At 46.1% G+C, this 21,981-nt stretch overlaps 1 protein-coding gene across 1 annotated transcript in view; it reads left to right on the top strand.

Moving 5' to 3' along the window:
- VIT (vitrin) overlaps positions 1 to 14,813 on the top strand; it is a 123,095-nt gene extending 108,282 nt beyond the window's left edge. The window contains exons 11-14 of the mRNA XM_032176675.2: positions 1,033 to 1,136; positions 5,191 to 5,417; positions 8,316 to 8,829; positions 14,404 to 14,813. Coding sequence (XP_032032566.1) covers positions 1,033 to 1,136; positions 5,191 to 5,417; positions 8,316 to 8,829; positions 14,404 to 14,582 — 1,024 coding nt within the window. The 3' untranslated portion in view covers positions 14,583 to 14,813. The remainder of the gene's footprint in view (positions 1 to 1,032; positions 1,137 to 5,190; positions 5,418 to 8,315; positions 8,830 to 14,403) is intronic.
- The last annotated feature ends 7,168 nt before the right edge of the window (positions 14,814 to 21,981 follow it).

The following is a 21,981-nucleotide window of genomic DNA, read 5'->3' as shown; positions in this document are numbered from 1 at the left end:
CCTGGGAGGCAGAGGTTACAGTGAGCTGAGATCGTGCCAATGCACTCCAGCCTGGGTGACGGAGTGAAACTCCATGTTAAAAAAAAGAAAGAAAAAAGAAAACAGTAACCTCTAGCCTGGACTGACTACGTAATGTGCAGGGCAGCTTGTTAAAAAATGATGAAGAATTTCAAGACGGCAGCAGCAGAGCACTATGCCCAGCATGGGCCTTTCTGACTGAGGCTCTTGTGCAGCATGGAGCCCTGTGTGACTGCGCAGGTCTCACGCCCACGAAGTCAGCACTGCCTGTGGCTGAGTGTCAGCGCTTTGTGAGATGTGATCTCACACCTCATCTTGGGTGCGATGCACACACACCCGCCCTCCTGCACGCCTCCACACCCTGCACTCAGCCGCTTCATGGGGATTCATTTCTAGACAGGGATTCTCATTGTGTTTTTCCACTGAATTCACTCCAACTAATCCCCAGTTAATCTTTTTCAGTCTTCAGCAAAATAGATGTTGACCTTCTAGATGAGTTTGAGTAGTGTCACCCGGTTGCAGGATGAGAAACAGAGAGAGGTCTCCTTGGTACCACTATTCACGTGCAATTCCAGTGCTAAGGGTAACCCAGGGAGTGGCTGACAGCTGAGATTCTCTTTCTGGAGAGGGGGGTCTGGGGTAGGCTGAGAACGCTGAGCACTCCACAGATGGGATCCTGACATTTGCAAAATCCCACTTGACAACAGTCCCGTTCATTAGCAATATGGGTGTTATAACGATGTTTTCATCTACATGAGGAATCTGAAGCCCAGAGAAGTTGTCTCCTCAAGATCACACAGCCAGGAAATGGCACAGTCAACACACGCCTTCTGAGCCTTGAAATAGCCTCCTTTTCTCTACACACACCAGTCCACAATGGGACATTTTACAAGCCATAGCAGAAGGCTTTGAAGCAGCTTCTATTTGTATATAAAAGAATCAACCATGATCTCTGCCTTTCTCCAAAGGTATTAACTTTCCAGCTAATTTGTATTTCTTGTTCTGACTCTTCAGAGACAACCCTGCTACTCACTTTAACCTCAAGACACACATGAATTCTCGAGATCTGAAGACAGCCATAGAGAAAATTACCCAGAGAGGAGGACTTTCTAATGTAGGTATGTGATCCGGATTCAAATTATACTACCTTGCTACCATCGTTCTCTTTCTACGTGATTGTCTTCTAACCATTGTATATAAAAGGAAAAAAAAGATAATCCTTCAAGAAATAACTTCTGGTCAGGCGTGGTGGTTCACACCTGTTATCCCAGCACTTTGGGAGGCTGAAGCTAGCAGATCACTTGAGGTCAGGAGTTCAAGATCAGCCTGGCGAGCATGGTGAAACCCTCTTTCTACTAAAAATACAAAAATTAGCTGGGTGTAGGGGCAGGTGCCTATAATCCCAGCTACTCGGGAGGCTGAGGTGGGAGAATCACTTGAAGAGGCAGAGGTTGCAGTGAGCCAAGATGGCGCCACTGCACTCCAGCCTGGGTGGCAGAGTGAGACTCCATCTCAAAAAAAAAAAAGAAAAAGAAATTACTCCTGCAACATCTGTATCTTTTCTAGAGTTATCATGGCTTCAGAGGGCAAGAATCTTTAACACACACACACTGCACAGTCCCAGCATGCTTGGTTTCCAGGAAGGGGTAGCATTCTTCAGGGCAAGCAAGTCTGCTGTCCTGACTATTTTTTTGTTGGCCTACAAGTCATCACTTGTTTCATTAAATTTTGTGACCAGTTAAGGAAGCCCCTCAGTGCCCCTTGAGAATCTTGTTCCAATCAACTACCGTTGTAGTGATGACTGTGCAAAGAGAAACATGTTCTCTGTTTCAAGCTAGGTCTTCTGTGGTACCTGAGCCTTTGGGGGCTCATCAGAAATCCAAAGTCTAGTCCTCAGTGGGGCATGTCCAGAAATTCCATTTTATGTTTATCCAGAGGTGATTGGCCATTAGGAAACATTTTCACACCAACCAAGCTCAAAGACTGTCAAAGAGCCCATGCCATTGTATTCATTTGTAAGTGAAAGATTGGCTTTGGGGGAGCTGGAGGGAGACTGTCCACCTCTCGGGGAAAGTGTTCCTGTCATCAAAATCCAAAGAAATGGAGACACGAGCCACAGTTGCTTGGCTTAGAATACATGCAGGGAATTGAGCTGTATTTGAGGGAGCATCCTCAGAGTTACAGTAAATCTGATTAATGATTTCCCTTCCCACTTCAGTGTATGTCTCTATAGTGACCAGAACATTAGTATCTACCACATACAGAGCTTTTCACCTTTGAACAATGCTAAATAAACACTAGCCAAGTCACTCTCCATGCCCCCAAAGCAGTATTACCTTCATCACACACATGACAGAGTTGATTTCTGATTTGTTTATAACTTAATGCTTACATTAGTAAAATCCCAGTGGAGACAAACATCAGAAGGCACTCTCGTTCCTTGACAAGATTAGCGATGGGTCTCAATCCAATCAGCATACCTTTTTCAGTGAATGACATGTTCTGACTCTGCCTCTGTATTGTCCAGAGTTTGGGTTCTGAGAACAGAATCCATTCAACTGATTCCAACAGAAAGAGATTTACTGCAGGCTCTTAAGTAGGTTGGAGAATCACTGTAAGAACTGAAGAAGCAGACTGTAGGCTGAGCTTTAAGAGATGATGTCTGAAGGCTTCCTGCAGAAGTAGGATCTGCAAGGGAGCTGCTCCTTCTTCCAAGATTAGGAAATCACCTTCTGAATTCTGCCATGGCAACCTCTTCAGAAACCTGCTTTGTCCAGGAAGCCAGCATGATCAGGAGATCAGGAAGCTTCTTCTAGAGCTGCCAGCTCCAGAACCACGCCCTCCCTGCACCATTCACACCCACAACATGGATCTCCACACCCTGCCACCCCAAACCACTGAAGCTAGCGACCAAACCCAAGCACCTCTGCAGACAGTATCCCAGAGAAGTCAGATACTAAAGAGATTTGTCAGCAGAAATATAAACAAAAGTACAGCCTCTGCCTCACTTTTATCTTCTAAATCTCATGTAAGTGCATCAATTCAAGGAACTAAAACAAAGCTAAAGCCCTAGCTGCAAGGGAGTCTGGAAAATGTAGCTTTCTGATTTCCAGCCTCTATTTTCAAGACCCACTGGAAGGTGGATGGAATGTGTGTTGAGCACTTTACACCGTGGCCTCCGGATATAAGGTTAGGTGGGGTTGGGGGGATCTTCTCATGGCATCTTGTGCTCTGCCTATAGGTGCCTAATATTAGGCCAGAGAGGACTTCCAGGTGCTTTGTGCCTTGGGAAAAATTGTCCATTGGCTATAAAAGCAATTCTTAGCAGCCAAGGTTTTCCCTTAGCAACTGGGTTCTGTGCAGCCAGTTCACATGGGTTTTCCAAGACATTTCTGCAGCATCTGTATATGTAACCATTTGATGTTGTCATTTGACAAGTAAGATAATACCAGCTAGTGGAGACAGGATGCTGGCCAAAATCAGAAATGCATTGAGTATAATACTACTAATCCTAAAGTCTAAAGAAGGTGCTTCTTAACTTTTATGGAGATTGAGGACTCCTTTGAGAATTCCATGAAAGCTCTGGCCCTTCTATCCAGACAGATACTTACATACACTAAATACTGTGTATAATTTCAAGTGCCTTGGGGTTCACAGAGCCCAGGTTAAGAGCTCTGCCTACTCTATACAGCCATGCTGACTCTAGGGTGAACGGTCATCCCAGTTTTCCCAGAAGAACCTGGGGCTTTCAGTACTAAAACTGGGAAAGTCCTGGCAAACTGAGACAATTGGTCGTTGTCTAGTTGACTCTGAAAATTTCCTGAAGCCCTTCTCAGTGTGAAATATGCACTTGGAAAAGTCATGGCAGGAGGCTTTGTAGCACCTCATGGCTGCTGCACTCAGCTGAAGTAGATTGCTGTCATGGAAATCTAGGCCCAGAGACATAGGGTGACCTACTTAGGGCCACACAGCTAGCAGGTAGCACAGCCAGGGCTAGAACACAGTCTGTCAGTTCCTAGTGGGTGCATCTCTTCCCTGCCCAACCAGACCTGTGCCCTTGGCCTGGAACTGGAGGAAAAACACTGCTGACCCCAGAGCACAGCTCTGTACAGCCATCAAGAGCCTCAGGCTCACCCCAGGCTGCAGGGGGCCAAGAAGAGGCTACTGTCACTCCAGGTCAACTCGTCCCACCCTACACTCTTGGAAACAACATGAGGCTGGCTTAGGGGCTTAGTATGGGTCCAGCAGAAAAGGGGCACTTTTGTTCTCCTGAAAGTCTTTGGCCGGGCACGGTGGTTCAAACCTGTAATCCCAGCACTTTGGGAGGCCGAGGCGGGTGGATCACAAGATCAAGAGATCGAGATCATCCTGGCCAACATGGTGAAACCCCATCTCTACTAAAAATACAAAAATTAGCTGGGTGTGGTGGTGTGTGCCTGTAGTCCCAGCTACTTGGGAGGCTGAGGCAGGAGAATCACTTGAACCTGGGAGGTGCAGGTTGCTGTGAGTCAAGATTGTGCCACTGCACTCCAGCCTGGCAACAGAGTAAGACTCTGTCTCAGGAAAAAAAAAAAAAAAAAAAAAAAAGAAAGTCTTTCTCACCTGCTTGCTGTCCCTAAAACTTTCTTCAAAGCAGAGACAATTAGAAGTTGAAGGCTTGAAATGAAACCAAAATGGACAGTGGTAATGGCTGCACATTGTGAATGTGCTTAATGCCACTGAATTGTACACATGAAAATAGTTGAAGTGATTTTAAAAAAGAAACAGGCTGGGTGCAGTGGCTCACATCTGTAATCTCAGCACTTTGGGAGGCTGAGGTGGGTGGATCACTTGAGCTCATGAGTTTGAGACCAGCCTAGGCAGCATGGCAAAACCTCGTCTCTACAAAAAAAATACAAAATTAACCAGGTACAGTGGCACACACCTGTAGTCCTATCTCCTCAGGAGGCTGAGGTGGGAGGGTTGATTAAACTCAGGAGGTTGAGGCTGTAGTGAGCTGTGATCGCACCACTGCATTCCAGCCTGGGCAACAGAACAAGACCCTGTCTCAAAGGAGAAAAAACTAGGGAGGGAATGAGTGTGTTTTTCTGGACCTGTTTGTGCTGCTGTGATCGCTTCCTGTATTTATAACCAGCATGATCACTCCAAGCATGAATTTTCTTTTTCTTCCAGGCCGGGCCATCTCCTTTGTGACCAAGAACTTCTTTTCCAAAGCCAATGGAAACAGAAGCGGCGCTCCCAACGTGGTGGTGGTGATGGTGGATGGCTGGCCCACGGACAAAGTGGAGGAGGCTTCAAGACTTGCGAGAGAGTCAGGAATCAACATTTTCTTCATCACCATTGAAGGTGCTGCTGAAAATGAGAAGCAGTATGTGGTGGAGCCCAACTTTGCAAACAAGGTAGATGACTGCCCAGAGACCTACCCAACAACAGGACTTTCTGCACTCTGAAAAATTGTAACGCCGTCGCAGTGGTTTTCCCATGCCTTTAAATGTGCATGAAGCTCATTTCTAGGCAGTAAGGCCTCCAGGCAGGGACTGGTCAATCCGGAACCTGCAATTACCCTCTCAAAGCAAAACCCCACACCCACCAGCAGCTGTGCAGGAGCAGTGTCCTCGAATTCTCAGCTAGGTTCTCCCTTGCTCCTTCCACAGCCTCAGGGGGGTCTCACCCAGGCAGCCCAAGGAGCCTTCACACATGCATGCAAGCAAACATACTCTCTCTCTCTCTCACACACACACACACACACACACACACACACACACGCTTTCTCCTGTATACACACATTGCCGATTCATCAACCTGATAAACCAGAGAAAGGAGGCACTGAACCACAGCAGTGAGATTGCGTTTTCAGATGCTCCTCCTGGGTTCTGTGGAGCTGCCCAGCAGATGTGGAGCAAGGCCTCCCTCACTCACTCCACCAAAGCTGTTCCCTTTGTACAGTGGAACACCACATAAACCTTCCTCCAAAGAAAAGGCTCCAGCTTTAAAATAGAAAGCAAGCCTTGGACAGGTTTGTCTTTGAGGCCCTTCCAGCTTTAATATTCTATGTGTTCACAGCCAGCAGGGCTCAACCTCCTGCACCACCTCAAACTGATGGCCACTTCCTGCTCCTTGAAATGCCCTTCTCCCTGGACTTCCAGGATGCTGTATGGCTCTTATTTCACTGCCTTTTGCCTTTTTTCTACCCTCAATGTTGACCTCCCCAGGTCTATACCCTCCTCTTTAAGAGGCCCTCTCCCAGCAGGATCCCTCCCAGGGTCACAGCTTCCACCTTCATCTCTTTTTTTTTTTTTTTTTTTTTTTTTTTTTTTTCTTTTTTTTTTTTTTTTTTTTTTTTTTTTTTTCAGATGGAGTCTCACTCTGTCACCCAGGCTGGAATGCAGTGGCGTGATCTCAGCTCACTGCAACCTCTGCCTCCAGCTTCAAGCAATTCTCCTGCCTCAGCCTCCCAAGTAGCTGGGACTACAGGCACACACCACTATGCCCAACTAATTTTTTTTTTTTTTGTATTTTTAGTAGAGATGGGGTTTCACCATGTTAGCCAGGATGGTCTCGATCTCCTGACCTCTTGATCCGCCCGCCTCGGCCTCCCAAAGTGCTGGGATTACAGGCGTGGGCCACTGCGCCTGGCCCTACCTTCACCTCTTGAGCTCTGTAGCCATCATTTTCAGCTGACTGACTTTTCTCCACCTGATGTCCTATCAGAACCTTAAATCCCACCTGTAACAAGCCACGTTCATCATCTTTCCCACCAAACCGTTTCCTCCTCTGGACTTCACATGAATGACCACACACCCATCCCAGAGGGCAGTGTCACCCCAGAACTCCTCATCAGCTCCCACATCACAGATCTCTCTCCCTCCTCTTTCCCTCGCCTGACTCCCCCTCCCCAGTTCAAGCTGGTACCCTGCATCTGGTCCTTCTCCCTCCTGGTGCTCCCCAGGTTAGTTTAGATTTCACAATGAAGCCCAACGCACATTTCTGATGAGTTCCCTCAGTCCTGTGGGGTCCTCACTCCAAATCCTTCATTGCTACCCATTGCTCTCAAGGACTTCTGGAGTGCAGTCCCAACCTACTCTCCCGGCCCATCTATTATGACCCCCCACAGCCCTGTGTTCCGGTCAGCTGGTCTCCCATCCACACCCAGCACCGCCACTGTCTCCTGCTGTGACTTCACTGCCTGGTGGAAATCCCTCCCTCCATCTGTTGGCCAGAATTCAGCTCAAGCTCAGCACTTACCTCACATGTCGTCAGCTCCATGGAAAGTTTTGTGAACCCCATTTAGGTTTTTACAAATCAATTTTTGAAAAATATTTTCCAGGAAAGTTTGAAGCCATCTCTTGTCCTAAAATAATCTTTTAATTATACAAGGGTAGTTGTCTGGTCTGACTCTTTCTGTGACCCAGAGGCAGGGGCAAGGAAGAAACACCACGCCTTGGGAAGATTATACCAGCCACTTCCAGGAGCACAACGATCAGTTTGCTCAAGGTGTATTTGCAGCTGCCTTATTTTTTTCTAGAATAAGCTTAGGCACTGGTAAATAAATATTCATTTGCCTGGAGGCGGAGTTGTCTGGTTCTGAAGGTGGATAGATTTGTGTTCCAGTCTCAGGGACTCAGGGAAGTCCCCTCATAGCTTGATTTGTTCCTTTGTGGCAAGGGGTTATGATTCCACCTTGTAAGGTGAGGGTGGGGATTTAATGAGAGAATCATTCCAAGAGCATCTGGGAACATTTTATTTTTTTGAGACGGAGTTTTGCTCTTGTTGCCCAGGCTGGAGTGCAACCCCTAACATGTGCTCATTCAGCAACTGTGGGATCCCTTCCCGCCTGGAACAGGGCTGCTCTGGAGACATTTCCATAGCGATTTCCTGTGTATGTCATCTCTTTTCCCAATTGGAATAAAAGCTTTCTTTAGTCCTCTCATGCCATGGTGCCCACAAATGCCAATCTTATGGCTGGCTGCCAGTACAAAGGAGGAGCCTGGAGAAGCATAAATGTGAAGCTGACACCAGAGATTTAATATCTCATTATGAATTTGCTTAGCGGATAGCTTTCCACTAACGCAGGCAGGAACCCAGCTGAGGGAGTAGGACTGAGTCCAGCGATAACCCGGGGGCTTCGCCTCAGTGAGTGGCCGCTGGGTGAACCGAGGTGGAAAAACACGGTAGGAGGGCTAGTGCAGAAAACAAGGACCTGCTTGCTTCTTCGCCTGCCCCAGGGATCAAGCCTAATGGTGACACTGGAGGATTTGACCCTGACCTGGCGTGGGTCCCTCCCCTCTGTCTTCTAGGCTGTGTGCAGAACAAACGGCTTCTACTCGTTCCACGTGCAGAGCTGGTTTGGCCTCCACAAGACCCTGCAGCCCCTGGTGAAGCGGGTCTGCGACACTGACCGCCTGGCCTGCAGCAAGACCTGCTTGAACTCAGCTGACATTGGCTTCGTCATCGACGGCTCCAGCAGTGTGGGGACGGGCAACTTCCGCACCGTTCTCCAGTTTGTGACCAACCTCACCAAAGAGTTTGAGATTTCCGACACGGACACGCGCATCGGGGCCGTGCAGTACACCTACGAACAGCGGCTGGAGTTTGGGTTCGACAAGTACAGCAGCAAGCCCGACATCCTCAACGCCATCAAGAGGGTAGGCTACTGGAGTGGTGGCACAAGCACAGGGGCTGCCATCAACTTCGCCCTGGAGCAGCTCTTCAAGAAGTCCAAGCCCAACAAGAGGAAGTTAATGATCCTCATCACCGACGGGAGGTCCTACGACGACGTCCGGATCCCAGCCATGGCTGCCCATCTGAAGGGTAAGCTGGGCTTGCCAAGCAGCCTGGTGCTGAGGCTGCTTTCTGGGGCTTGGTGGGGCAGTGGGACAAGGAAGGTATTGTCTTTTTATGCATTGTTTTTTTCTACGACTTAATAAAAATGTTCAAAGCCACAGGGAGGGCGTTAGGGGTAGAAACACTGCAAGCCCCTCTGAGTAGGGAGAAGGAACAAGGACGGGGCAGCAAGGTGGTCTCCTAAGTGTCATTACAAACCCATGGCCTGTGGATGACTGGGCGCATTATCCCTTTCCTTTGCATCCTGCACCCTGAGGCATTTCCCACAAGAGCATGATACATTAAAAGGGAATTTGACTCATCACTTTACCTCTATTAAAAACACCAAACCTTAACTTATAGGCCTTCCCCCATTCCTTTCTTTTCTTTATATTATGGCATGTATAATGGGGGGATGAGGGCAATATCGCCCACATGGGGGCAAAAATTAGTTCTTTAGGGCCAAAAAAACCTTATACATGACAATGGTTTGTGACCTTCCAAAGGCCCCAGTACATGAAGAGATAGAAGAGGCTTTAAAAACCCAAGTTTTATATGGGCAAGTTTAAATCCTAACATCTAGAGATGAATATTGGGTGACTAAGCCATAAAGAAACACAAGGAAGGAAATAATATAAAAGTCAGGATAAAATGTGGAGAAGAGAAGGGCAGTGGCTGAGATGGGCATATGGAAGAGCTTCTGGGGTGCCTGCCAAAGTTCTACTTTTTGATCTAGGTAGTGATTACAAAGCTATGTCTACAAAGTACTAAAGTTAAGCTACACACACACACACACACACACACACACAAACAAAACAAAAAAAAACACCAAACCTTCATCTCTATTGAATATGTCAAATTGTACTGGTACTTAGACCACAAAATTGTGTTAGTAATTTTTATTTATTTATTTATTTTGAGACAGAATCTCTCTCAGTCGTCCAGGCTGTAGTGCAATGGTGCCAACTGCAATCACTGCAACCTCTGCCTCCCGGGTTGAAGCAATTCTCCTGCCTCAGTCTCCCAAGTAGCTGGGATTACAGGCATGTGCCACCACACCCAGCTAATTTTTGTATTTTTAGTAGAGATGGGATTTCGCCATGTTGGTCATGATGGTCTCAAACTCCTGACAGGTGATCCTCCTGCCTTGGCCTCCCAAAGTGCCAGAATTACAGTCGTGAGCCACCGTGCCTAGCCATGTATTAGTACCATTTAAGGAAAAATAATGTTTTTAAAGACAAGTACTATTTCTGTAAGCAACTGTTAACCAGATTCGGGGGGTTTCAGGGAAACCTGAAAGGAATTTCAATTCAAAATATGTAAAGAGACCAGGCGTGGTGGTGCACGCATATTATCCCAGCTACTTGGCAGGCTGAGGTGGGAGGATTACTTGAGCCCTGGAGTTGGAGGCTGCAGTGATCTATGATTGCACCACCACACTCCAGCCTGGGCAACAGAGCGAGATCCTGTCTCAAAAAAAAAAAAAAAAAAAAAAAGGCCACGCACAGTGGCTCACGCCTGTAATCCCAGCACTTTGGGAGGCTGAGGCGGGTGGATCACCTGAGGTTGGGAGTTCGAGACCAGCCTGACCAACATGGAGAAACCCCATCTCTACAAAATTGGCCAGCCAAGGAGGCACATGCCTGTAATCCCAGCTACTCAGGAGGCTGAGGCAGGAGAATTGCTTGAACCCCAGAGGTGGAGTTTGCTGGTGAGCCGAGATCACGCCATTGCACTCCAGCCTGGGCAACAAGAGCAAAACTCCATCTCAAAAAAATAAAATGTTCAACGAGCTATGTCCACATAAAAATTTCTAAGAGGGCAACAAAGTTTTAAAATATGAAAAATGAGCAAAATATGTCTGTAAATGTTTAGAAAATCAGCCACATTTATGCCTTTATTGCAGAATTTATGTATAATCACTGTTCCAAAAAGTGTCATAAGTTATCAAGAGTATAAACAGCCTGGAGAAAACCCCAAGTGATAATAATAATACTACTAATAATAAAAGTAAACCGAGTAGTCAATGAACACCAATGCCCTGTAGACAAATATAAGTACACAACTCACTCAGTGCTGTGGTTGTTATTTCTTCTTCTGTGCCTAAATTTTTTTTTTTTTTTTCTGAGGCAGTGTCTCACTCTGTCACCCAGACTGGAGTGCAGTAGCACGATCTCTACTCACTGCAACCTCTGCCTCCCGGGTTCAAGCGATTCTCCTGGCTCACCTTCCTGAGTAGCTGGGATTACAGGCACACACCACCACGCCCAGCTAATTTTTGTATTTTTAGTAGAGACGGGGTTTCACCACGTTGGCCAGGCTTTTCTTGAACTCCTGACGTGTAGCTATCCACCTACCTCAGCCTCCCAAAGTGCTGGGATCACAGGCACGAGCCACTGCACTTGGCTTCTGTGCCTACATTTAACTTCAGTTATTTTGCAGGATTTTCTGAATGGTTGAAAGCTACTTTCATTTCTTCCTAAAACAAGCCTTAATGAATCAACAATGCTGGTTTCTAGAATCCAAAGTAACCGGGGATGGGGTTCAGGCAGAGTCTTCCCGGTGACTTACCCTTTATGGAGCCTGTAGGGCACCCTCATAATGGTGGGATGGCTGATGGCCTGCATGCCAACAATCATGAGGTCCACCAGGCTCATATCAGCAAAGTGAAGATGGATTAAGGCTCAGAAGCAACTGGCCCGAACTCCCAGATTGAATGGGCAGAGCCAGATGGGCCAGCTTTGACTGCAAACCCAAGGCTCTCCTGCTTTCTCCAAACTTCTGTCCCCAGTTTGTGCTCAGCTACATCATCACTTATTTTTCTAGATGTACGTCTTTTGGGCCTCAACCAGAGGGTATCCTTGGCCTACTCGTCAGGAAAAATGAAGACTGAGGGAAATGGCTGAGGTGCTCTCAGGGCAGCTTTAATGAACTAGGACCAAAAGATGCAAATTACCTGGAGGCAGATTCTGACTCAGCCTAACACCGAGATTTGTCTGCAAATGTAATGAGCATTGTGTTCCTGGGAGTATCCAAGTCAAGGCTGGGTGACCATCTGTTAGAATTGCCACTAGGAGATTCTCTACAACAAGAGTGGACTTGAGATCTGGAAAACTAAATTTCTTCTCTTTTCTTTCTTCCTTTTCTTTCTTTCTTTTTTTTTTTCTTTGAGACGGAGTTTCACTCTGGTTGCCCAGGCTGGAGTGCAATGGCACAATCTTGGCTCATTGCAACCTCTGCCTCCTGGGTTCAAGAGATTCTACTGCCTCAGCCTCCCTAGCTGGGATAACAGGAACCCACCACTACACCCAACTAATTTTTTTTGTATTTTTAATGGAGATGGGGTTTCACCATGTTGGTTAGGCTGGTCTTGAACTCCTGACCTCAGGTGATCCACCCGCCTCAGCCTCCCAAAGTGCTGGGATTACAGGTGTGAGCCACCACGCCCAGCCCGGAGAGCTAAATTTCTAATACTGTTCGTGTAGTTTTTAAGGGCAACCTCTCCATCTTTGAGCAGGAAGGAGGGCTTAGACTGTCTAAACCCAGCTCTGCAGCAAAGCTGCTCTCACTGACACCTGGCAGCACTTTAAAGCCCAAAGCTGGCTCCTTCCAATCTAGACAATATTCCGAGAAAAGAAACTGGAGGAGGGAGAAAGGGGACTGGCAGCTTAAATGCAATTTAATGGACCACAATCAAAAAGCAGCTTAGGTCAGAGCCATGTGAGGTATGCACGGCTCTCCCAGGCACCCAGAAGATGCTAGAAATAGTAACAACACTGTGGGGGACTCGGGGGGAGGTGCCAGGGCAGGAAGGCCACAACCAGGCTCTGCCCTCTGTTTCATGGCCATTTTACTCACCCTACTCAGACCAGCCTGAAGGTGGCGTGAGAATAGGCTATTGGAGAGTAAGGTCTAGCACCTGCTGACCAGCTGCCCACAACCCAAATCAAGACCCACCACCCCAGGCAGTCTCCCAGTTTTCCCACTAAGAATGGATGCCTTGTCTCTGAATCCCGTCCTCTCCTCCCTGGGTCATCTTCTCCCCACTGCAATCCAACACCTTCAGTCTTATTATACTCCTTCCCCTTTGCACCTAGACATGCTCAAGTTCCTCCCTCCCTATAAATAAAACATTCTCTGTGACTCCATGTTCTGCTCCAGTTACCACCTACTGACTCCCTTTCACAGCCAAACTTCAGGAAAGGAGCTGTGTGTGCTGACCCCACATGCTCACTTCTTTTTCACTCTCAACTCACAGTAGTTCATTTGGTTTCTTTGGCATCTTCTCCCCTGAAACTGTTCTCACCAAACTACCAGTGTCTTGGTTTTGTTTTATCTTCTTCTTTTTTTTTGAGATGGAGTCTCGCTCTGTCACCCAGGCTGGAGTGCAGCGGTGCCATCTCGGCTCACTGCAATCTTCTGCCTCTGAGGTTCAAGTGATTCTCCTGTCTCAGCCTCCCGAGTAGCTGGGACTACAGGCATGTGCCACCACCCCTGGCTAATTAACAGGCACGCAGCCTGTTTTTGCTTTTTTAAAAATCCAGTGAGGCCAGGAGAGGTGGTTCATGCCTGTAATCCCAGCACTTTGGGAGGCCGAGGCAGGAGGATCACTCGAGGTCAGGAGTTTGAGACCAGCCTGGCCAACATGGTGAAACCCTGTCTCTACTAAAAATACAAAAATCAGCCAGGCGTAGTGGCACATGCCATAATCCTAGCTACTCAGGAGGCTGAGGCACAAAAATCTCTTGAACCCAGGAAGCGGAGGTTGCAGTGAGTAGAGATCACGCCATTGCACTCCAGTCTTGGTGACAGAGTGAGATTCTGTCTCAAACAAACAAACAAAAAACCCACTGAGCACTTTTGCATGTTCATCTTACATGACTGCCCTGTAGCAACCAACAGTGTTGGACACCCCCTTCTTTATCTTGGAAGCCTTTCTTCATCACAATTTTGGAACAGATGCTGGGGACCATCTCTCTGGCACCTTCGGCAAGGGTTCCTGCACTGGAAATGAGGCTGGATTCAATGGTTTGTAAAGTCACCCTCAAGCCTAAAGTGACTCCATTCCACTGTTTTAGATTAAAAGATCTTGAACCAGCTTTTGATGGCATTCAAGGCTCTCTGAGATTTTGTTTGGCTCTTCACACTGGTAGAGCAGGCATGTGTCATGTGTTCTGATCTGCATGGCCCCAAAAGTTTCACTTGTCCCAAAATATCTTCCCCTCTTCTATACCCGAACATGAAATTCTTACCATGTTATTTACTCCATTTTGTTCATTTTTTCCTAAAATACTATAAACTCCTGAGATAACAATTATATAAATGTTGTTGCTGTTGGCACAGAGTGTATGCTCAAAGGCATTTATTAGTGAATGAATGAATGGCCATACTTAGTCTTAATTCTGGAAACCTAGAGGCCCGTAGGGTATTTCTGGTTTTGTTTTATTTGGGCACATTTCTGATTTTGGATTTGGCTGTGCCAACAGGGCCACAAGAAAGGAGAGATTCTTTAGCAACACGTTTACTTGGGGACACTTGTTCTTCTAACCTTTGTCCCCACAGGAGTGATCACCTATGCGATAGGCGTTGCCTGGGCTGCCCAGGAGGAGCTAGAAGTCATTGCCACTCACCCCGCCAGGGACCACTCCTTCTTTGTGGATGAGTTTGACAACCTCTACCAGTATGTCCCCAGGATCATCCAGAACATTTGTACAGAATTCAACTCACAGCCTCGGAACTGAATTCAGAGCAGGCAGAGCACCAGCAAGTGCTGCTTTACTGACTGACATGTTGGACAACCCCAGCGTTTGATGGGGCACGCATGGTGCCTCAAGGCTTGGGCAGGGCGTGGAGAAACAGATGTCTTGTTGTTATTCTTTGCCATCGTGCTTTTTCATACTCCAAAACTTGGAGTTACAAAGATGATCACAAACGTATAGAATGAGCCAAAAGGCTACATCATGTTGAGGGTGCTGGAGATTTTACATTTTGACAATTGTTTTCAAAATAAATGTTCAGAATACAGTGCAGCCCTTATGACAGGCTTATATAGAGCTTTTGTGAGATTTTTAAGTTGTTATTTCTCATTAGAACTCTGTAACCCTCAGCAAGTTTCATTTTTGTCATGACAATGTAGGAATTGCTGAATTAAATGTTTAGAAGGATGACATGCAATATTTCTGACTGTGTCTTGTGTACACAGGGTTCGTGGCAGGGCCACCATTTGCTTTCCTCAGTTCTCAGAGCACCTTCTCTGGGCTCACGCCTGGCCTAAGGTGACAACACAACTGCAGAGGTGCAGAGACAATGTACAGTGGTGTTGCTTCTCCTGATGTGCCTCCTCGCTGTTGTCTGAGTCAATGTATACTTGCCACATGATGCTTTAGGAGCAGCCGGCTCTGGAGGACCAAGCTGATCTTGCTTAAAAGTGGGGCAGTAGGCCAGGCGCGGGGGCTCATGCTTGTTATCCCAGCACTTTGGGAGGCTGAAGCAGGTGGATCACCTGAGGTCAGGAGTTCAAGAACAGCCTGGCCAACATGGTGAAACCCCGTCTCTACTAAAAATACAAAAATTAGCTGGGCATGGTGGCATGAACTTGTAGTCCCAGCTACTCGAGAGGCTGAGACACGAGAATCGCTTGAATCCAGTAAGTGAAGGTTGCAGTGAGCCGAGATTGTGCCACTGCACTCCAGCCTGGGCGACAGAGTGAGACTCTGTCTCCAAAACCAAAAGTGGTGCAGTAGGCTGTGCATAAGAATCACTTAGGAGACTGCAGTGCTGGTTCCCAGGCTCCACCGCAGTACCAGTGAAATCTGAGTCCCTGGGATTGGAGCTTGAACATTAGCATGTTTTAAGAGCTCTCTGGGGATTTGTATCTGCTGCCATGATCTAGAAGCACTGAGCTACCCCTGAGGAGTTCGTGTTACATTTCCTCAAAGAGGCCCCATTTGTACCTGCTGCCCTGGGTCCATCCAGTTAAGCATTTCGCTTGGATTTTTCATTTGTTAACCAAATATTATTGCTACCTGCATTAAAATAAGCTGGGATGAGTTTGGTTGCACTTCACTTTTTACTTCCAGCTTCTCCAAAGACTCACTTATCAGCATGTGAAATATATGTGTAATTGGGAAATGTCCAAAAGAATTATAAATAGAGGTGACTTAGTTGATAGGTTATGTTTTATAAAAATATGTTGTGAAGAATACTACTCTGAATGGGAGCAGAAACAGTAATTGTGTCAATATTTGGGACAAAATATTTACATAAAAAATTAGAATCGAGGATATCATTCAGTTAGCAGAATTTACACTGAGCTTACCAAATTTCTTAATAGCTGAAGAGAGAGTATATTGTCAATTGAAAATATTGTGGTCTACAGAGAAGAATCAATTAAAGGTGTCAACAATTTCAGATTTATTTGCCATAAGATTTACTTTGAATGCAATTACAGTTTTGTGCAAAAACTTCAAAATATAAATCTGTGTTTTTTTTTTAAGGAAATTCTTCAGAAAGATACTGGTGACACTCTATTCATGCCAGACTCATCTAAGAAGCTAATTTAGGCCGGGCATGGTGGCTCACGCCTGTAATCCCAGCACTTTGGGAGGCCAAGACGGGTGGATCACATGAGATCAGGAGTTCAAGAGCAGCCTGACCAACATAGTGAAACCCCGTCTCTACTCAAAATACAAAATTAGCTGGGCATGGTGGTGCATGTATGTAGTCCCAGCTGCTTGAGAGGCTGAGGCAGGAGAATCGCTTGAATCTGGGAGGTGGAGGTTGCATGAGCCGAGATGGTGCCACTGCACTCCAGCCTGGGTGACAGAGTGAGTTTGAGACTCTGTCTCAAAAAAAAAAAAAAAAAAAAAAAAAAAAAAGCTAATTTAAAAACTTAAAGGACTAGGAACGATTATTCCGCCTACATCTTTGCATGTGAAGATAAACCCCATAAAGGAGTTTTTCAACATTGCTTCCATGTCCACATATAAGTTATTTGGATTTTTTAAAGAAATATTTTATTTTGGCAAATGGTTTTTGAATTTAGTTATTTTATAGGGGTCTTAATATAAAAACCAATTTGTCATCAATAAGTAAATATTTCCAAAAGTAATATAATTTTAATTATTTTGGTGTCCTCTTTCACTCACAAACCTGTCCCAGTTAGGAAAATAAATGATATGGTCACCCTAGTTATAGGCACTATAAATATGAGGATAACTGGCACCTCTTCCAATGAGCCCATTGTCCACGCATTGTCAACAAATATTGAGTGTATGCTGTGGGGGCGGGGAGGAAGGGTCATAGGGAGTGAGACACTCAAAGGCTATGGTGTCATCAGAATTGTCGGTATGGATGTTCAAGTCACCAAAGACAATGACAGGAGTCGGGATGGAGAGAATATAGCCAGGCTCTGGCACCTTCTGCAAATGAGAGGAAGTGACTCAGAGATTGGTAGAAGGCAGCCGTGATGGGTTTGAGGGGCTGAATACAATCTGAGGCGAGACCTTGAAGGGAGCTGGGACTTTGAAGGAGGACTAGGAAGGGGACAGTAAGGAAGGGGCAGTGGAGCGAAGGGCAGACCTATCCCCCATTCCAGACCTGAAATACATCGGGTGAGAGATAAAAAACAGCCTCCACTTGGGAGTTTGCAAGAGACAGCCTGGCTTCAGATAAGCAGGCCAGGAAGGTGAAGGGGCTGAGGCTTCTGGGAGCTTGCTGACACAAGAGAGGAGCTCCCTGAGTCCCAAGGGGAAGGCTGGAAGGCTGGGTAGGGAGTGGGGTAGGTCAAATCAGAGTTTGCACAGAGCAGTTTGGGGATAAAAGTTCTGGGGATGCTGGATGAGTGAGAGGCTTGGAAATGACTGTCACCTCCTGCAAACTAAACTGTGCCTAATGTTGCTGAGGCAGGGCTAAGATCTTAACACTAGAAACAGCCTTAGAGACAATCTATGTCAATCCCTCAAATTGCAAAAGAGGAAACCCAGGCCACAAGAAGGTTGTGCAGATATGGAGGGACAGAACCAGAATTTGGATCTGTCTGCTGATCTGTTGGCTCATGTGACCACTTTTGTCGGGGTCAGAGACCCCCACCCCATCCCCATCCCATCCCCACCCAACTTGGCTCTGCACACTCCTGGGCTCTCGTCTGGCCTTTGCAAAGCTCTCTGGGTACTGCAGACTCTGGAGCCAGTCTCCTAAGGCAACTCCATCTCAATAGAAAAATCTCTTCCATGCCCTTTCCCCTCAAACTCAACCAACACAAGCACACAAGGGCCATCAGGCCAGTTTCTCTGTGCATATAACGTCTAAACTTCACTTGACTTAATTTTCCCACTTCTCAGGAGTTAAGTCCCTTTGGCAGACTTTTCTTTGCTGAGGCTCAAAGTTTTGCAACAAGGCTCTGCTAAAAAACTTTCTGGCCAAACCGACAGTGTTCAGAAGTTTCTGGTTTCTCTGGGCTCTTTAAACCTTTTGAACAGGACAAAACCTCCATAAAGCAAAAGCCTCCCAGCAGCAGTCTCAAGGGGCCAGCATGGGTTTATCAACAAGATAATGCTTCTGTGTCCAAGGATGTTCCAGCTTAGAAAATGAATTTCCAAACAATAATGTTTTCCTATCAAAATCCTAAGAGAAGATCTTCCCTTAGATTAGCAATATATAAATGTGGTAAGTAGGAAATACGCTTGAAAGTACGAATTCAATTACCTTGAAAAGAGACATTTATGCAAGTAATGCCTTTGAGGAATTCACAGTCCAGTAAGAAACCACACACATATGAATAATTAAAATCACACAATTGCTATCATGGGATTATACACAAAGTGCATGACTGGCAATTGCAAACAATCTCATGAGAAATAAAGTTGGGATAATGCCTGACAGTGAGTGTTTGTCATATGCTGGGCCCTGTTCTAAGGACTTCATATATATTAGCTCACTTATCCCTATGATTTGCTGAGAAAGATTGTCTTAGTCCATTTTATGCTGCTATAACAGAATACCTAAGACTAGGATGGTGAGAGAGAGCAGGAGAGAGAAAGGAGGCTGAATTCATCCTTTTATCAGGAATCTACTCCTGCCATAACAAACCCGCTCCCGTGACGTCATTAATCTGTTTATGAGGGCAGTGCCCTCCTGATCTAATCACCTCTCAAAGATCCTACCTCTCAACACAGCTGCATTGGGAATTAAGTTTCCAACACATAAACTTTGGGCGACGCATTCAAACCATAGCAGAGATGCTCTTCTTATTCTCACTGTACACATCCCGCAACTGAGGCATGGAGACATCAGTAACTTGCCCAGGGTCTTATCACTGATATGAGGCAGATCCGAAAAGGAAGCTCAGGCAACCCGACTCCAGGCTCCATCTACTCAGCAGCCACTTGCCTCCTTATAACAGTGGCCCAAAAAATAACCCAAGTGGCTGCATAGGGAGTTCTCTATTAAGTGTCTCAATTTAAAATATACATATAATTCCACAAAATGTACTCCCAAGGTCTATGAAATGTACAATGTGAACAGAGTCTGTTAAATATTCAATGCAAACTCCACTTTCTCCCATTACTCATCCTGATTCTCTGGACAGCCATCCTGCCCTCATTTAAAGTGGGTGATTTGCAGCTGAAGTCAACAGTCCCTGTAGATGATTGAAGACTTTGGGCTCCCCTATTAGCTTGATAAACTCTGACTCATTCTTCAAGTCTCACTCCAAATGCTACTTCCTTTTTGGGGCCTTCCCTGGCTCCAAATAGACTTAGGCTCTCTGGATACAGAACACTGACCCACCTATTCTCCAGAAACTTGGTCCCTTCTCATGAGGAGACACAACCTATACACATCATTAAGGACATGGGATCCAGAAAATGAAAACTTCGACCCTAAGTCACCTGATGGCGCCAACCACAGATACATTGGTACTGGTAGAATGTGAGGCAGACATTTCAGCAAGAAAGAAACAGAATATGATGGCAAGAGAAAGAGAGGCTCTGATTCCATCCAAACTACACCACACTTCCCAGTGCCCTCCTACTTATTATATGCTACAATCATGGTTTTTCTAGGACCAGAATCTTCTTTGGTATCTACCCATGGGGTAACTCTGTTCCTCACCTTCTTTTCTCATTTCTCCTGCAGAAAGGCAAACTCTTTTTTTTGTTTGTTTGTTTGTTTTAATGCACAGTTTCACTCTGTCACCCAGGCTGGAGTGCAATGGCGCCATCTCAGCTCACTGCAACCTCTGCCTCCCGGGTTCAAGTGATTCTCATGCCTCAGCCTCCCAAGTAGCTAGGGTTACAGGCGTACACCACCATACCCAGCTAATTTTGTTTTGTATTATTAGTAGAGCTGGGGTTGGCCAGGCTAGTCTCAAACTCCTGACCTCAAGTGATCCACCCACCTCAGCCTCCCAAAGTGCTAGGATTACATGTGTGAGCCACCGTGCCCAGCCAGAAATACAAACCCTTGTTTTTGTTTGTTTATTTTTCTGAGTTTTATTCAACAAACATGTTTTAGCTACTATATGCCAGGCATTGAGGTGGGCACTGAGATATGAAGAGGAATAAGACTTGCTCCTACCAGAAGAACTTGTAGGCTAGTATGAGAGAGACACAAATAAACAGATAATGTGACTGGTGACAGGTGACTAATGTGATAGGTGACAAGCAAGCTTGGGAAATTTTCCTGGGCTGGGTTTTCTGGGAAGAGTCCGTTTCTACCAGGCAAAGAAAAGTGGAAAAGGTGGTCCAGCAGAGCGAATGATAGAAGCAAAGGCAAGGAGGTATGAAACAGTGTCGGGCCCAGAGAGAATGACAGTATGCAACTTAAGGCAAGGGGCCAGGAAATGAAGTTAGAGACTCAGGAGCCAGGCCACCTAAGGCTGTGGTGGTTAAGGTTCTCTGGGCTGCAAGGAACACAAACTCAATTTGTAGTAGCTCAGGCAAAAAGGCAATTGTTTGAAGATAACTGGAATAACTCATGAACTCCAGGATCAGGAAGAGAGCAAAGCCTCGGGAACAGGATGAGGGACAAGAGCAGGACAGCAGAGCCAGGAACCCTCTCACTCCACCCTCCTCCAGAATGGTCTTCATCTGGAAGTAAGTGAACAACTTTGGAGAGAAGGAATAGAGTGAAACTTCCCTCCCCTTAGGGGCTGAGCCCACGATGCAGGCCCTTCAGCAGGGCCACCCAGCAATCCAAGCTGACGTGGCTGAAAGGAGGTGAGCACCCACATTCTTCTATCTGATCGCCTACAAGGTTTTGAAGTTCCTTGAAGCATCAAGTCGCTTTGAACACCAATGAATGCATGTCCTCAAATTTCCGAGTCTGGAAAGCCAAATGCAGGCTGAGTGATGGTCTTCCAGCTCTATAGTCTTCCTTTGTTTTGTTTAGCTTTACCATAGAAAGCCAATGATCGCCTCTCTAAGACTCCCTTTCACTTCTCTTGCCTGCAATGACTACAAGATGTTACTTGTTATATACCATTAACTGCTGAAGAGCTATTCAGACTGTCAGGGCGGCAGATGTGATGCTTCTGGGATCCACTTCTGTTTCTAGTATAAAGGCTTAACTGAGGAGAAATGTCCTATATAAATAACCATCCACATGGAAAACCAATAAGGTTCAAAGACCACAGTTTCAAGGAAGTCTTTGCTTTTTGTTTAATGTCCTTTAATTGAAAAATACTGAGCTGAACTTTATCCCTGCCATTTCTCTTACACAAACATGCCCTGCGGGCAATAAGCTGCCCAAGTAAGCAAATTATCCAGCTTGGCAGCTGAGATCCTGCTATAAAAAATACAATCCCCACTGAATAGCCCCTTTCTGCGACAACTCCAGCCTCACACTTGGTTGAGGTGAGCAGGGTGTATTCAGGTTAACGGTAAACTGGAATCTGGGTTCTCAATAAAGAGCTCATACATGACTGTCCAGGGCACAGAAACTGGGAGGGTTCGTAAGCCATAGAAACTGTACAAATGCCAAAATAAGACCCAAGACCAATTGAATTGTTGTTGGTCTGACATCCCCAAGGCATTTTTAAAGCTGCACCCTGATACCATGATAATGATTTTTTTTTAATGACGTTAGTAACTCTACAAGTTCTCCTTGAAATCATAGTGAAAGGGAGTTTCTTTCCAACCT

This window comes from Hylobates moloch, unplaced genomic scaffold, assembly GCF_009828535.3.
Source record: "Hylobates moloch isolate HMO894 unplaced genomic scaffold, HMol_V3 SCAFFOLD_15, whole genome shotgun sequence".
Classification (NCBI taxonomy): Eukaryota; Metazoa; Chordata; class Mammalia; order Primates; family Hylobatidae; genus Hylobates; species Hylobates moloch.
The sequence above is the reverse complement of the archived record's forward strand: the minus strand, read 5'-3'. Positions and strand labels throughout refer to the sequence as shown.